The 16,772-nt window shown below is 40.0% G+C and overlaps 1 protein-coding gene across 2 annotated transcripts in view; it reads right to left on the bottom strand.

Annotated features, from left to right (window-relative positions):
- Positions 1 to 16,772, bottom strand: part of dtx2 (deltex E3 ubiquitin ligase 2) — a 19,125-nt gene continuing 2,353 nt past the window's right edge. Inside the window, exons 3-10 of one of the 2 annotated variants that reach the window (XM_008123394.3) lie at positions 14,485 to 15,130; positions 12,965 to 13,023; positions 11,029 to 11,130; positions 8,614 to 8,684; positions 7,048 to 7,206; positions 5,276 to 5,437; positions 3,775 to 3,864; positions 1 to 387 (exon numbers count right to left, since the gene is read on the bottom strand). In XM_008123394.3, coding sequence (XP_008121601.3) covers positions 163 to 387; positions 3,775 to 3,864; positions 5,276 to 5,437; positions 7,048 to 7,206; positions 8,614 to 8,684; positions 11,029 to 11,130; positions 12,965 to 13,023; positions 14,485 to 15,130 — 1,514 coding nt within the window. In that variant the 3' untranslated portion in view covers positions 1 to 162. The remainder of the gene's footprint in view (positions 388 to 3,774; positions 3,865 to 5,275; positions 5,438 to 7,047; positions 7,207 to 8,613; positions 8,685 to 11,028; positions 11,131 to 12,964; positions 13,024 to 14,484; positions 15,131 to 16,772) is intronic. The other variant, XM_062959342.1, reaches the window with a different exon arrangement.

Genomic DNA, 16,772 nt, shown 5'->3' on the forward strand with positions numbered 1-16,772 from the left:
CTCTTTTGTTTGCTTTATACAATGAAAGAAACGTGGTGGGTGGGTATTTACAGATCTGCATGTGTAAACCTTCTATTGCTCGGGAGGAACGGGGCAAAAGGGTTTAAGGCAACCAGAGGCGTGGCGGGCGAGGAATCCAAAGCCATTCTTGCCCGCTTTGTCTCAGGGTCTCAAGCCGTCTTCCGTGACGCCCTGAGCGGCCAGTTCGGCCAGCACATTGTCCAGGTAGTTGGGGTCCGGGTATCCGTGGCCCGAGAGGTTGGAGTTCATCTCCGTCTTGTGGTGGATCTCATTCCAGACCACGGTATTGCTCTCGCCTGTCGTGCTGGAGGTCCCCACCGTGAAGATCAGCCGTCTCCGCCAGGCCAGCTTCAGCAATGCCAGCACCTACGAGGGAAGATATTTATTTATTATTTCTTTACTACATTTATATCCCGCTCTTCTCACGCTGGAGGGGACTCAAGAGCGGCTTACAAATCAAATGATCATACAATATATTATTAGCCTAGCACAATATAAGCATTAAATTACTATATTGTTCTAAATCATTATATGGTAATATTATTAGTAATATTACATAGAATCATAGAATCCATAGAATCATCTGTAAATGTATATTATATATACAGTAGAGTCTCACTTATCCAACACTCGCTTATCCAACGTTCTGGATTATCCAACGCATTTTTGTAGACAATGTTTTCAATACATCGTGATATTTTGGTGCTAAATTTGTAAATACAGTAATTACTACATAGCATTACTACGTATTGAACTACTTTTTCTGTCCAATTTGTTGTATAACATGATGTTTTGGTGCTTAATTTGTAAAATCATAACCTAATTTGATGTTTAATAGGCTTTTCCTTAATCTCTCCTTATTATCCAACATATTCGCTTATCCAACATTCTGCCGGCCCGTTTATGTTGGATAAGTGAGATTCTACTGTACATTTAATATATAATATTGTATTATATTATTACTAGCTGTGCCTGGCCACGCGTTGCTGTGGCGAAGTCTGGTGGTATGGGAAATAAAGTATTGAGGAATTGGTGGTAGTTAAGGTCAAGGGCAAAGGTTTTCTCCTGACATTAAGTCCAGTTGTGTCCGACTGCACACTGAAGTGGATTATATGGCAGTGTGGAGTCAAGATAATCCAGTTGAAAGCAGATAATATGAGATTATAAATGGGTTACATAGCTGTGTGGAAGGGCCTTGAGTCTACACTGCCATATAATCCAGTTCAAATCAGATAATCTGTATTTTATAGGCAATGTGGAAGAGGCCTAAGTGAGGCCTAACTCTGCCTGTCCCCTGGGCTGAGTGGGTTGCTAGGAGACCAAGTGGGCGGAGCTTAGCCTTCTACTGGCAGCCATTGGATAAAAACAATTATTCCTCTCTAATTAGGACTTTATTTTTATTTTTGTTATATGAACGTAGAGGCGTGGATGAGGAGTTGTGTTGTCAAATTTCGAGGTTGGGGGGCCTGTAGTTTTGTTGTTTTGTCGGTCGCCGTGATGCCATCACTCTTTTATATATATAGACTAGCTGTGCCCGGCCATGCGTTGCTGTGGGTTAGTCTGGTGGTGCTGGTCAGTCTACATTAGGTTGTATTTATGCTGTGAGCTCCACCTTCTTTATACTCACATTAGTAGTAGTATTTGAAGTCTGTTACCTTGTTCAATTTTTGTGTTGATTGATAATTGCTTGAGATCCCTGTTGTCTTTTGTTTGTTGTTAATTGTAATGTCTGATTCTGCTGAGTGCGGTTTATATTTTTATTGTGGTACAATAGTCTTTTTTTTGTTTTGCCTGTGTAGGTGTTTATTATTATTGTTGTTGTAGTGGTCATGAAGGTTGGATAAGTTAGATGCTACTGTATTGTTTTTTGGAGGCCCAGTGTAGCACTGACTGGCCTCTCAGCCTCAGTGCCTAGGGCTGTTTCTTGCCTGTGATGGTGTTTGTTCTTATTGTTGTTGTTGTTGTCATTGTTATTATTGTAATTGTTTTTTTGGAGGCCAAGTGTGAATGTAGGGATTGGGGAGGTGGATGAGTTGTGTTGTCAAATTTTGTATTTGTTATAGTCACAATGCGTTGTTGTGAGTTTTGTGGGTCCGGATTGTGGTTTTGTGGTGTGGTTGTGTTGTTACAACTGAGAGGCAAGGCTTTTGTGTTGTGTTGCCAAGTTTTGTATTTCTGGGGCGTTTAGTTGTGTTGATATAGTCACGATGCACTGTTGTGAGTTTTGTGGGTCCGGATTGTGGTTTTGTGGTGTGGTTGTGTTGTTACAATTGGGAGGGAATGCTTTTGTGTTGTGTTGCCAAGTTTCGTATTTCTGGGGCGTTTAGTTGTGTTGTTATAGTCATGATGCATTGTTGTGAGTTTTGTGGGTCCGGATTGTGGTTTTGTGGTGTGGTTGTGTTGTTACAAATGGGAGGCAAGGCTTTTGCATTGTTTTGCCAAGTTTTGTATTTCTGGGGCGTTTAGTTGTGTGCCATGTTTCATATTTCTGGGGCGTTTAGTTGTGTTGTTATAGTCACGATGCGTTGTTGTGAGTTTTATGGGTCCGGATTGTGGTTTTGTGCTGTGGTTGTGTTGTTACAACCGGGAGGCAAGGCTTTTGCGTTGTGTTGTCAAGTTTCGTATTTCTGGGGCGTTTAGTTGTGTTGTTATAGTCATGATGCGTTGTTGTGAGTTTTGTGGGTCCTGTGTGGTTTTGTGGTGTGGTTGTGTTGTTACAACTGGGAGGCAAGGCTTTTGCATTGTGTTGCCAAGTTTTGTATTTCTGGGGCGTTTAGTTGTGTTGTTATCGCATGATGCGTTGTTGTGAGTTTTGTGGGTCTGGATTGTGGTTTTGTGGTGTGGTTGTGTTGTTGTAACCTGGAGGCAAGCCTTTTGCATTGTGTTGCCAAATTTCGTATTTCTGGGATGTTTAGTTTTGTTGTTATAGTCACTGCGCAAACAACTTTATCATTTTATATATATAGATTAGTATAATATTGTATTACATTATATTATTATCAATAAGTATATACAATATATTATATACAGTAGTCTCACTTATCCAACGTAAACAGGCCGGCAGAACGTTGGATAAGCAAATATGTTGGATAATAAGGAGAAATTAAGGAAAAGCCTATTAAACATCAAATTAGGGTATGATTTTACAAATTAAGCACCAAAACATCATGTTATACAACAAATTTGACAGAAAAAGTAGTTCAATATACAGTAATGCTATGTAGTAATTATTGTATTTATGCGGGGACATGAGAGAAGCCTCCCACAAGGATGGTAAATATATCAAAACATCCGGGCAACGTCCCCTGGGCAACGTCCTTGCAGATAGCCAATTCTTTCACACCAGAAGCAACTTGCGGTTTCTCAAGTCGCTCCTGACGCGAAAAAAAATTATATGGCAATATTAGTAACATTACGTTTAATATATAATATTATATTACCGTATATACTTGAGTATAAGCTGACCCGAATATAAGCCAAGGCACCTAATTTTACCACAAAAAAACTGGGAAAACATTGACTCCAGTATAAGCCGAGGGTGGTAAATTTCAGAAATAAAAACAGATAACAACAAAATTATATGAATTGAGGCATCAGTAGGTTTAAATGTTTTTGAATATTTACATAAAGCTCAAATTTAAGATAAGACTGTCCAGCTCTGATCAAATCATGATTCTCATCTTCTTCAATGTAAATGTGCTTTTTCAAATAACTTGGGCAACGCTGGGTACCCAAGCTAGTCTATATCCATACCTTCCGTCCTTTCTCATTGTCCGGGAGGTAACAGTAGCGAGGGAAGCCCCTGGCGGTGAATGGCAGCCCCGGGTTGGGATGTTCCGGACCCTGAAACGGCAGAAAACCCTCTTGTCAGACTAATTATCCCTGGTCTGTATGCTGGAATGTGTAGCTTTGCAGCTTCAAAGCCTGGCTGCTTCCTGTCTGGGGAATCCTTTGTTGGGAGTTGTTATCTGGAGAGTTCTTCCAGACTTTCTCCAGACTCCTACGTGACTTGGGAATGGAACCAGAGCCCTTCTCTTGGTTTTGCGATGCCCCCATCCTACCTTTAAGTACAGCTGTATGCACTAGTAAATGGTCAATAAACAGGTATAAAATATAAGAATCAACAAAGAGTCAGCAGAGTATCATAGAAATACATACATTCACAGACAGTGTGAGTATATGAATATGCATATAAACTTTTTAAATTAAAACCCAAAAACTTTTGATTTGAGTTATAGCCACTGTTTGTTCCTTTTGTTTAGAACCCACTTATGAAAAAATACAAACTTGAGAGAGGAAAGTAAAGTGTGTTTCATGTGAATGTACAATTGTGAGTACAGTAGAGTCTCACTTATCCAACATAAACGGGCCGGCAGAATGTTGGATAAGTGAATATGTTGGATAATAAGGAGAGATTAAGAAAAAGCCTATTAAACATCAAAATAGGTTATGATTTTACAAATTAAGCCCCAAAACATCATGTTATACAACAAATTTGACAGAAAAAGTAGTTCATTACACATTAATGCTATGTAGTAATTACTGTATTTACGAATTTAGCACCAAAATATCATGATATATTGAAAACATTGACTACAAAAATGTGTTGGATAATCCAGAACGTTGGATAAGCGAGTGTTGGATAAGTGAGACTCTACTGTACATACATTCACAGACACTGTGAGTATATGGATATGCATATAAACTTTTTAAATTGAAACGCAAAAACTTTTGATTGAGTTATAGCCACTGTTTGTTCCTTTTGTTTAGAACCCACTTATGAAAAAATACAAACTTGAGAGAGGAAAGTAAAGTGTGTTTCATGTGAATGTACAATTGTGAGTACTTATATCAGATTTAAAACTATATGTATGTGGATATATTATACACTCCTGTTAATTCATTATAATTTTCTCAGATAAACTCAGCTGAAGAAGGCTAAGAGTCAAAACCGGTTGTGGGTTCCACATGCTCTTCAGTTCAAATGATTGATTTCACAAGTGAAAACTTATGTACAGAGCAAGCATTGTTTAGTTATACATTCATTTTGATGAATTAATGATGAGCATTAACACTACAATTGTAACTTTTGTACTCATTGTATTTCATTCAATATAAATTTGTATTTTATACCCATTTATTGACCATTTACTAGTGCATTTCACTGTACTTATGGGTATATATCAGTTTGGTGTGTAACCAGGAACCCATTTACTTAATACCCATCCTACCTTTGGCACCTGAACGTCCTCACCTGTATGCCCTTGTGGATCAGGTACATGATTTCGAGGGAGCCGCAGTCCTCGTGCCCCGGGAGGGATTCTGGGAGGATGGAGACGGCCATCTTCCCGCTGGGCTGCGTGCCCGTCTTCTCCCCGTAGATGGTCTTGCAGGACGGGCACTGCAGGCTGCCATCCTGGGAAAAGGAGAAACAAAGGCACGCGGCATCGTCAACACCGAGAAAAGGAGGAGGGCAGCTTTCTAGACTGAGAAACAAAAGTTCTTTCCAAAGGCTTGAGCTTTTAATAGAATCCTATATTTAATACCTTGGAACTGCATTGGCCTTTTTCGCTGCTGCATCACACTCTTGGACTCAGCTTACGGTCCATTAAGACTCCTAGATCATGTTTCACATCAACTGTTTCCAAGTCAGTTGTGTGTCCTTCCCTGTTGCCTCCAAATCTTCTATCAGGGCATTTTACATTTGCTCAAACAATCCTTGAAGGAGAGAGGCCAGGCCAACTGACATAATATTTATTTATTTACTTATTTGCAACATTTCTCACCTGAAAGGACTCAAGGCAGCGTACAACACCTGGCAAGATTCAATGCCAAACAAATCAGTAAAAATTAATAATAATAATAATAATAATACAGTAGAGTCTCACTTATCCAAGCTAAATGGGCCGGCAGAAGCTTGGATAAGCGAATATCTTAGATAATAAGAAGGGATTAAGGAAAAGCCTATTAAACATCAAATTATGTTATGATTTTACAAATTAAGCACCAAAACACCATGTTATACAACAAATTTGACAGAAAAAGTAGTTCAATACGCAGTAGCGTTATGTCGTAATTACTGTATTTACAAATTTAGCACCAAAATATCACGATATATTGAAAACATTGACTACAAAAATGGCTTGGATTATCCAGAAACTTGGATAAGCGAGGCTTGGATAAGTGAGACTCTACTGTAATAATAATAATAATAATGTTTATTTGTATCCCGCCTCCATCTCCCCCGAAGGGGACTCGGGGCGGCTCACAGAAATGTCAGATACAAAAACAATAACAATATACAATACATCAACAAACAATAACATGCACTTACACATAACCAGAAAATTAAAAAAGTAGCATTTACACATAACCAGAAAATTAAAAAACACTTCTTAAAAACATAGAATTAAAAACAGTGATTAACAACACATTTAAAACCATTAACAATAATCAATAAGAATACCTTATACAAGCATTAAAAAAGCATTAAACACATATAAATTACTTAATTACATAAAAGCCATTCAGGATCAACCATTAACAACTGTACTTTTGGGTTGCTGTGAGTTTTCTGGGCTGTATGGCCATGTCCCAGAAGCATTCTCTCCTGGCGTTTCGCCACATCTGACATGGTGGTTATTGGCGAGGTCCAGCATTTTTGTGTTCTCAAATACAACCTCAGATGCCTGCCACAGATCTGGGCGAAACGCCAGGAGAGAATGCTTCTGGAACATGGCCATACAGCCCAGAAAACTCACAGCAACCCAGTGACTCCAGCAATGAAAGCCTTCGACAACACAACTGGGCAGAATAGGGTTGGACTGATGGCCCTGGCCATTCTCTTCGAATTCTGGTATTCTTTAAAAGTCTTTAAGTAGAGACTGGATGGTCATCTGTCGGGAGGGATCGGATGGCGTCTTCCTGCCTGGTAGAATGGGGTCGGGCTGGATGGCCTTTGGGGGTCCCTACCAAGGGCTCTCAGGCGGTGGGAAACCCCAGAGGGGACTGGTGAGGGAGACATACCTTGTTGCCGCTGGTGTACATGGCCAGAACGCAGAGCAGGTGGAAAGTGTGGCCGCAGCGGTCCAGCCTCCCAACGCTCTCCGGCTGTAGGCATTGGCTCTCGCAGGAGTCGCTATATCCCGACGGAGCGCTCAGTTTCTCCATACAGATGATGCAGTCCTGGGGAAGCAAGGCGGGAAGGGGACTTTGGTGCAGAGCAGGGGCTAGGGCAGAGCTTCCCAAATGTACCTTGTTGGCTACACACTTTTGAGGCCTGCATCTGTTTGCGACACGGTCATTCATTTGGAGTTGCAAACATGTCTCCCACTATGACCCATCACGTGATTTAAGATCTTCAGGAGAGGCCTCTCATCCAACACTTAACAGCAATATTACAACATTTGACAACATGTTCTTCTAATGTGGTTTATTTAATACAATGCCCCTGTGAATTGTTATACATTGGAATGACCACCAGACCCCTTAAAACCAGAATAAATGAACATCGTTCTCGCAAAAGGAATGGGTCCACTGACTCCTCATTGTATATACACTGTAATGAAAAAGCCCATGCGTACCATAGCTTTAAATTTTGCACCTTGGGAAAAGTATTGCCCAGACCAAATGCATATAAAAAAGATGTCTTCTACAAAGAGAGTCTTTTTGGATTTTCAAACTACAAACACTATTTCCTCAGGGGTTAAACAACAGAATAGATTACACTTATTTTCTATAGCATGTAGCCTTACTTAAGAGGCATCCTGGAACTCTTTCATTTGCTCATTATAGAACTCCACTCAAAAGAGAGGCAAAGCTACTAACAAGAATGTAAGTAGAGAAGCGTGTTGTTTATCATTTGTTAAACTTTTCCTTAGCAATGTTAATTTGGGGAGTTTCATATATCTATTGTTTGTATGTTGTTTCACTCCTTTATCTAGCGTTCTAAAGCATAATAAGATAAAGACAGGCATAACATCCGAAGAAGTGACAACGAAACAAGGGAAACAACCCGGGAGACCTTGTTGTGTACCAGTCTTGGAGTTGCATATCATAGGAAGAATTTCTTTGAATCTAGAAGCTGTTATCTTGGAGGCTGAATTTCTTTACTACGACTGACATTGGCCCAAGATTTCACACAGCTCCAAGAATAATATGGACTTGGTTGTCTCTTTATGTCCGTTATTTACTCCTTGAACATTATACCCTTTGTTGGAAAATAATAAATGTACCATATATACTCAAGTATAAGCCGACTCGAATATAAGCCAACCAAAAAAGGGCTGAAAAACCTGGCTTATACTCGAGTATATACAGTGTCCATTGACAGAAAGTGAAGTTTTCTGAACAGGGACATAGACACAGGGTTATTCACCCTTCCCTAATGCAACTTGACCCTACTTGAACTGCCAAGGCTCAATGATCCTAGAAGATGGTTGTTTTTCAAGACCTTTGGTCTTCCCTGCCCAAACTACAACTCCCAGGACTCTATTACAGTTCAAAGTGGGATCAAACTGCATTTATTTGACAGTGTGGAAAAGATGCATCCAGAGGAGGCTACATATGGGAGATGCAGCCGTGGGAACGTACCTCGTCGGCGGGAGGCGGCTTCAGCTCCTGCACATATTTCTTGACCACGTCTTCGGGGCTGAGGGCAACAGCTGGGAAATGGAGAAAGGAGAGCGAGAGACCGGTCAATGTATGTCAAGCCGTCATCCAAGGAGGAAGCCACAGCGGCAAATTGGGAAGAAAAGGTTAGCAGTGGCGAGAAAGTTAATCCAGCAAAAGTCGCATTCGGAGCCGTCACCTAGAACTTTTCCCAAGCTAAACGAAGAGGGAACAGACAGAAAGGGAAGTAACTTCGGGAGAAAAAAGAGAACACGTTGGAGAGGCCAATGGGAGTCCGAAACAGCAGGAAAGGCTACAGAAGGCTCCCCACCCTATTCATGTGAAGGGTCGCTATTTGTAAGAGTCATGTATATATGTTCCTGGCAAGACTGTCCTGATGTTTGCCTTACTCTTAGGTTGAGAGAGTGTGACTCAGTAGTGTCCTACAATGGAAGAAATGCAGTATTGTTTTGCGGTTCAAGACTGGATAATAATAATAATAATAATAATAATAATAATAATAAATTCAGCATCTCATTTGCTGTGTCATACTATGTCTTTGTGTCGCTAATAATAATAATAATAATAATAAATCCAGCATATAGATCTCGTTTGCTGTGTCGTACTATGTCTTTGTGTCACTAATAATAATAATAATGCAAAATCCAGTATATAGATCTCGTTTGCTGTGTCCTACTATGTCTTTGTGTCACTAATAATAATAATAATAATAATAATGCAAAATCCAGCATATAGATCTCATTTGCTGTGTCATACTATGTCTTTGTGTCACTAATAATAATGCAAAATCCAGCATCCAGCTGTGTCATACTATGTCTTTGTGTCAATAATAATAATAATAGTAGTAATAAATCCAGTATATAGATCTCGTTTGCTGTGTCATACTATGTCTTTGTGTCACTAATAATAATAATACGAAATCCAGCATATAGATTTCGTTTGCTGTGTCCTACTATGTCTTTGTGTCACAGAATAATAATAATAATAATAATAATACAAAATCCAGCATATAGATTTCGTTTGCTGTGTCCTACTATGTCTTTGTGTCACTAATAATAATAATGCAAAATCCAGAATATAGATCTCATTTGCTGTGTCATACTATGTCTTTGTGTCACTAATAACAATACGAAATCCAGCATATAGATCTCGTTTGCTGTGTCATACTATGTCTTTGTGTCACTAATAATAATACGAAATCCAGCATATAGATCCCATTTGCTGTGTCATACTATGTCTTTGTGTCACTAATAATAATAATATTATTAATTTTCCCAAGCTAAACGAAGATCTATATCCACCATATAGATCTTGTTTGCTGTGTCATACTATGTCTTTGTGTCACTAATAATAGTAATGCAAAATCCAGAATATAGATCTCATTTGCTGTGTCATACTATGTCTTTGTGTCACTAATAATAATAATACGAAATCCAGCATATAGATCTCGTTTGCTGTGTCATACTATGTCTTTGTATCACTAATAATAATAATACGAAATCCAGCATATAGATCTCGTTTGCTGTGTCATACTATGTCTTTGTGTCACTAATAATAACAATACGAAATCCAGCATATAGATCTTGTTTGCTGTGTCATACTATGTCTTTGTGTCACTAATAATAATAATACGAAATCCAGCATATAGATCTCGTTTGCTGTGTCATACTATGTCTTTGTATCACTAATAATAATAATACGAAATCCAGCATATAGATCTCGTTTGCTGTGTCATACTATGTCTTTGTGTCACTAATAATAACAATACGAAATCCAGCATATAGATCTTGTTTGCTGTGTCATACTATGTCTTTGTGTCACTAATAATAATAATACGAAATCCAGCATATAGATCTCGTTTGCTGTGTCATACTATGTTTGTGTCAATAATAATAATAATAATAATAACAATGCGAAATCCAGCATATAGATCTCGTTTGCTGTGTCATACTATGTCTTTGTGTCACTAATAATAATAATAATAATAATAATAATAATAATACAAAATCCAGCATATAGATCTCGTTTGATGTCATACTATGTCTTTGTGTCAATAATAATAATAATAATAATTCTTTATTTATAACCTGCCCTATCTCCCTGAGGGGACTCAGAGGCCTTTTGGGTTCCCTCCCAGCTCTAGTGTAATACAGACTTCCTGAGAATGTGGTGGAGGTTTTAAAGCAGCGGCTGGATGGCCATCTGTCTGGAGGGTCTTTGATGGTGCCTCCCTTTATGGTAGAAGGGGTTGGACTGAATGGCCTTTGGGGAGCTCTTCTAAGCATCTAGGGTCCTTCTCAGCCAAGGCAAAGGAAGAGGAGGAAAGCAGCAAGGAGGCGACAGTGTCTGGCAGGGGGTCCAGGCAAGCAGAGCTACCTTTGCCTCCCTTAACAACGGCGGGGCGCTTCCGAGAGCCTCTTTGGGCTTGGACGAGCTGCACCGGAAGTCCCGGGATGGACATCAGAAAGGCCATCATGCCTAGAGGGAGAGGAGGAGGAGGAGGCGGGCATGCGAGGGAGAAGGAGGGGAGAACACGGGCGTCATACCGTCGTCGCTGCGGAAACCAAACCGAAAAATCAAAGCAACCAACACCCCAGACCCCGATTCCAGAAGGACCAAATGAACACACACAGAGCGAGAGAAACACCAAGCAAACGCACGGAAGCAATTCAGGGAGAGGGAAGCACCCCAAAGAAAATGAGGACAAAATCGATATATTTTTTTCCCCAGGGAGGAAAAGAAATGGGTTATGGAATATTCTCTTTCAGAAAGAATAACCTATTGAAGACCATGTCTATGTCCATAGACAGCCAGTCCTCCACATTTGCTTTGGCTCCCATGGAAGTGAAAAACCGCAAACGTATTTATTTTTACTGAGAAAACATCTCTACGAATTTCTAGATCTGTCTGTGCTCTGTTCTGTATGTGTTGCAGCTCACACTTTAGGGCTTTGCAAGGTGAGAGAGATATAGATAAGGAGATGGACCTACATATCATATATACTCGAGTATAAGCCGACCCTAATATAAGCCGAGGCACCTAATTTACCACAAAAAAGTGGGGAAACTTATTGACTCGAGTGTAAGCCGAGGGTGGAAAATGCAGTAGCTACTGGTAAATTTCAAAATGAAAATAGATTCTAATGAAATTATATTGAGGTATCAGTAGATTAAAAGTTTTTCAATATTTACCATATTTCAAAGAAAAACAGTAAACTAGCTCTGTAAGTGGAAAAGTAGGGTCAACAAAAACAATATGGTATTAACAATAACATAATAATAATAATAATAATAATAATAATAATAATAATAATAATAACAACAATAATAATAATAATAAAAACTTCATTTGTACCCTGCCCTATATCCCACTGGGGACTCAGGCCGGCTTCCAACATAGTAACATGCAAACATTCAGTGCTTATATAAACAATGCAGAGCTAGATATAGATCGATAATTATATATACTAATTTCACATATGCATTTCTCCCTGAAATGTTTGCAAATCCTCTATATATATATGTGTGTGCATTTCCCTCCAGTAATATTTGCAAGCCCTATATATTTGTTTATATCTATCGAGAAATCTCTATGTGTGTATGTCTGCATTTCCCCTGCAATATTTGCAAGCCCTACATATCTATATTCATATATAGCTATCTAGACCTCTCTCTATATAGATAATAATATCTGTATGGGATTTGCATAGACTAGCAATCATGAGGCAAAAATTTATATATAAAATAATGTATACACACACAGATATACAGGTACATTGAAATCTCTAGATATATAATGTTTATAGGATTTGCAAAGACTTGCAAACATATGAGGGGGGAAATCATATATAAAATTAATGTATATAGATAGACAGATATAGATACAAATATAAAGGTACATAGAGGGATTGCAAAGGCTTACAGGGTGAAATGCCTATATATCTGTAGCAGAGATTAACAAATATTTAAGGGAAAAATGCTTCTATAAGATTAATGGGTATATAGATATATTCTTCCTGACTTACAAGGGCTTCTTTCCCTTTTCAAAATATTCCCTTGGTTAAATGCGAGGGAGGCTTTGGAAAAGTAAACACTGATAAGGGAGGGTAAAATGAGAGATAAATATATCATATATTGCAAGCAACGGCCTCCAGGCTCTGCTGCTGGCTTGATCTTGACCCAATTATAAGCCGGGGGAGGCTTTTTCAGCTCATAAATAAGGGCTGAAAAACTCGGCTTATCTTCGAGTATATACGGTATCAACTTGAGGAATCTGGGAGAAAAAAGATAGGAAATGGCAGATGTAACGTTACCTGAAAGGGCCTGGCTCACTTTGCTGGGCCTGGACATGCTGACGGGGAGCTTTGGGATGCTGAGGAGACAAAAGGAAAAACAATGTCAACAAAGTGGGGATTGGGAAGCGCAGGAAGGAAGGTTCCAATCTGGGCAAAGGGACGGCCACGGCTGCCTCCTCCAGTTTCCTCTAATTGTGTACTTGAGGGATTTTGACAAGCCGCAAGTATGCAAGCTCGAGACGGAGGTAATTACCACGCTTCCGACGGGAGGCTATTATGCCATAGGGAAAAGGCAGCCGCCGCCCAGGGACTGTCTCTGGGCGTTGAAACCACCGTTCTTTCTGCGGCTGATGGCAGGGACTCCATCAAACTATAAACAAATTGCTATGCATACTGCACACATCTTATTTTGAAGGAAAAAAACAAACAAAACAGGAACAAATACAGCAATGTTAATAATAACCATAATCATAATAAAAATAATAAAGAGGGTTGGAAGAGACACCTTGGGCCATCTTGTCCAACCCCCTTCTGCCTTTGTGCACCAAAAGCACAAGCAAAGCACCCTTGACAGATGGCCACCCAACCTCAATGTTGTTAATCATCATCATCATCATCATCATCATCATACATCACAGAGTCCTAAACGCCAGGGAATGTTCAACTTGTGATTTTGTGATATGAAATCCAGCATACCCTGTTTCCCCTAAAATAAGACATCCCCAGAAAATAAGACCTAGTAGAGGTTTTGCTAAATTGCTAAATATAAGGCCTCCCCCCCAAAAGTAAGACCTAGCAAAGTTTGTGTTTGAAAGCATGCCCGCCGAACAGAACACCAGAGCATGCAGGATCGGTAAATGTACATACCATAGAGTGTTGTACATGGAAATAATGGTAGTAACAAGAAATTCTTGATAGGATTCAGTTTGTCTGGTTATGCTGGTTTGTGATGACAACTACTATAGAGTATATAATAAATGTTCAATTTTTTTGTTCAACAATAAATGTGAATTCTTCTTTATGGAACAATAAGACATCCCCCGAAAATAAGACCTAGAGCATATTTGGGAGCAAAAATTAATATAAGACACGGTCTTATTTTCAGGGAAACACAGTGTGTGTGTGTGTGTGTGTGTGTGTATATATATATATATATATATCATTTGCTGTGTTATACTGTGTCTTTGTGTCAATAATAATAAGAAGAAGAATAATAAAGAGGGTTGGAAAAGACCCCTTGGGTCATTTAGTCCAACCCCTTTTGCCTTTGTGCACCAAAAGCACTGGCAAAGCACCCCTAAATAAATTATTAATTAAATAATAATTAAAATACCATTATAAACATGCAAAGCTTTGGAAGGCACGCAACAGGTGAGGGAGGAGGCGGGAAAGGTGGAGGACGGAGCCGCCGTCATGGGGGCCGGATAAATGGCTTCGATGGGCCATATGTGGCCCCCAGGCCTTAGTTTGGGGACCCCTGCTATAATGGATAGGAAGATGAAAACGGGATTCCCCCTTGCCCCCCAAATATAGCATACCTGACCGCTTTGGGTGCGCCATGCAGTGGATTCGGTCCACCAACTGCAGGTGGTTGCGGTGCCGCCCCCAAACTGTGAACGCTCAGCTTCGGCATCGACCGAGCTCCACAAAGGATGGGTTTGCTGTAAGGGACAAAGCCCACCGGAGAATGGCCCAGCCCCGCGGTCCTGCCAGCGACCCCCTGCATCCCAGCAAAGGGCCGGGGTCCACTCCCAGCAGAAGGGCCGGGAAGGTTGAGCATGGAGTGCCGGTATCGGGTGGCGATTGGCCCAGGCCCGCTGTTGGGCAGGCACTGCTGGCATGAACACGGCGGTCCTGCATGAGGCGGAGGAGCAAGAGGAACAGGAGGCAGTCCCGCAGTCGTGGCCATCGGGTAGGGTGAGTCCAGGCGCCTCCGGATGCGCCGTTGGTAGCCGGTCACTTTGTTGGTCTGGGTGAGCGAAGCAAAGTCAATCCCATAGTTGTATCCAAAAGGACCAAGGTCCACCTGGGGGCTCTTGAAGGCGAAGGCTTGCTCCAGGTGGACGCAGACATTCATCTCGTACGGGAACCAGCCGCCTTCGTCGTTCTGCCACTCCCACACAACGCCTTGCCCGGCCGCCGAATCCAGTGGGAAAACGTGCCGCCGCACCAAGCGCATGGTGCCTATGAGGACAAAGAGGAGGGAAAGAGGGAACACACACGAGGAAACATATTACAGGCATTCCCTGAATTAGTAAGTACCGTATATACTCGAGTATATGGGACCCAGAGCAGCGCCGAAATCCCGGTTCCAGTGCAGCCATCTTTTGGGAAGTTCCCCTGTGATATCACTATGCAACACGATTTTTGTTCCTAGGTTATAAATGCCATTTCCTAATTGGTTCTATCATAAAAAACATGGGAAAAGTGTGTTAAACTGCAATCGCTTTATTTCTGCGGGAGGGACATCCTGCAGCACGTTCTGCTCTAGTTTTTCATTGAATATCTCATCATCAAGTCTCAAACAATTCAAACCCTAACAGTTTCCGGAGTTGAGAAAAATCTCTCAAAGCAAGGAACATACAATGAAACAGGAATAACATAATGAAATGTATTTCTTCAAAATACATATTGAAATATGCAGAACAAAGATTAAAATGCAAAGTTTAAAATTCATGATTAAAATTGACTGCGTAGGGCTGCCGGGAGAGATAGGCAGTCAAAGGTGTTTTCATTGACTCTATAATAATAATAATGATATAATTTATTTGCAACCTGTCTTATCTCCCCAGGGGAGACTCAGGGCAGTTTCCAGAAAAATAAAAAAAATGTGTGGTAATCGGCACATGGGTGCCATTCCAAAAGATCTCAGCCGGCATTTGGAAACAATAAACATTGACAAAATCACGATCTGCCAACTGCAAAAGGCCACCCTACTGGGATCTGCACGCATCATCCGAAAATACATCACACAGTCCTAGACACTTGGGAAGTGTTCGACTTGTGATTTTGTGATACGAAATCCAGCATATCTATCTTGTTTGCTGTGTCATATAATGTTGTTGTGTCAATAATAATAATAATAATAATAATAATAATAATAATAATAGTCCTAGACACTTGGGAAGTGTCCGACGTGTGATCCAATACAACAGCCAGCAGTGTCTGCTGTGGACTCATCTTGTTGTGTTTCAAATGATAATAATACAGTAGAGTCTCAGTTATCCAAGCTAAACGGGCCGGCAGAAGCTTGGATAAGCGAATATCTTGGATAATAAGGAGAGATTAAGTAAAAGCCTATTAAACATCAAATTACGTTATGATTTTACAAATTAGGCACCAAAACATCATGTTATACAACTAATTTGACAGAAAAAGTAGTTCAATATGCAGTAATGCTAAGTAGTAATTACTGTATTTATGAATTTAGCACTAAAAAATCATGATATATTGAAAAAATTGACTACAAAAATGGCTTGGATTATCCAGAGGCTTGGATAAGCGAGGCTTAGATAAGTGAGACTATACTGTAATAATAACAATAATAATAATAAATATCCGACAAGCCCCAACCCTTCTGGGTTTCAGAAAGGCTGTGAAATATGGCTGTGTGCACAAGCTTTTAATGAGTAATACAATAACGTCGACATGGTCCGATTGAAGGCTGAAGCATGAGGTTTTTAGACAAATGGATCTAATTTACATACGTTTTAATTGTTATAATGTATTTTAATGATGTATTTTTATAGTTTTAATTGATTATATGTACTGTTTTTGTTTTATTACTTTGTTCTTGGCATTAAATGTTGCCAACTGTTGTAAGCCG

The sequence above is a fragment of the Anolis carolinensis genome, unplaced genomic scaffold (genome assembly GCF_035594765.1).
Source record: "Anolis carolinensis isolate JA03-04 unplaced genomic scaffold, rAnoCar3.1.pri scaffold_7, whole genome shotgun sequence".
Lineage (NCBI taxonomy): Eukaryota > Metazoa > Chordata > Lepidosauria > Squamata > Dactyloidae > Anolis > Anolis carolinensis.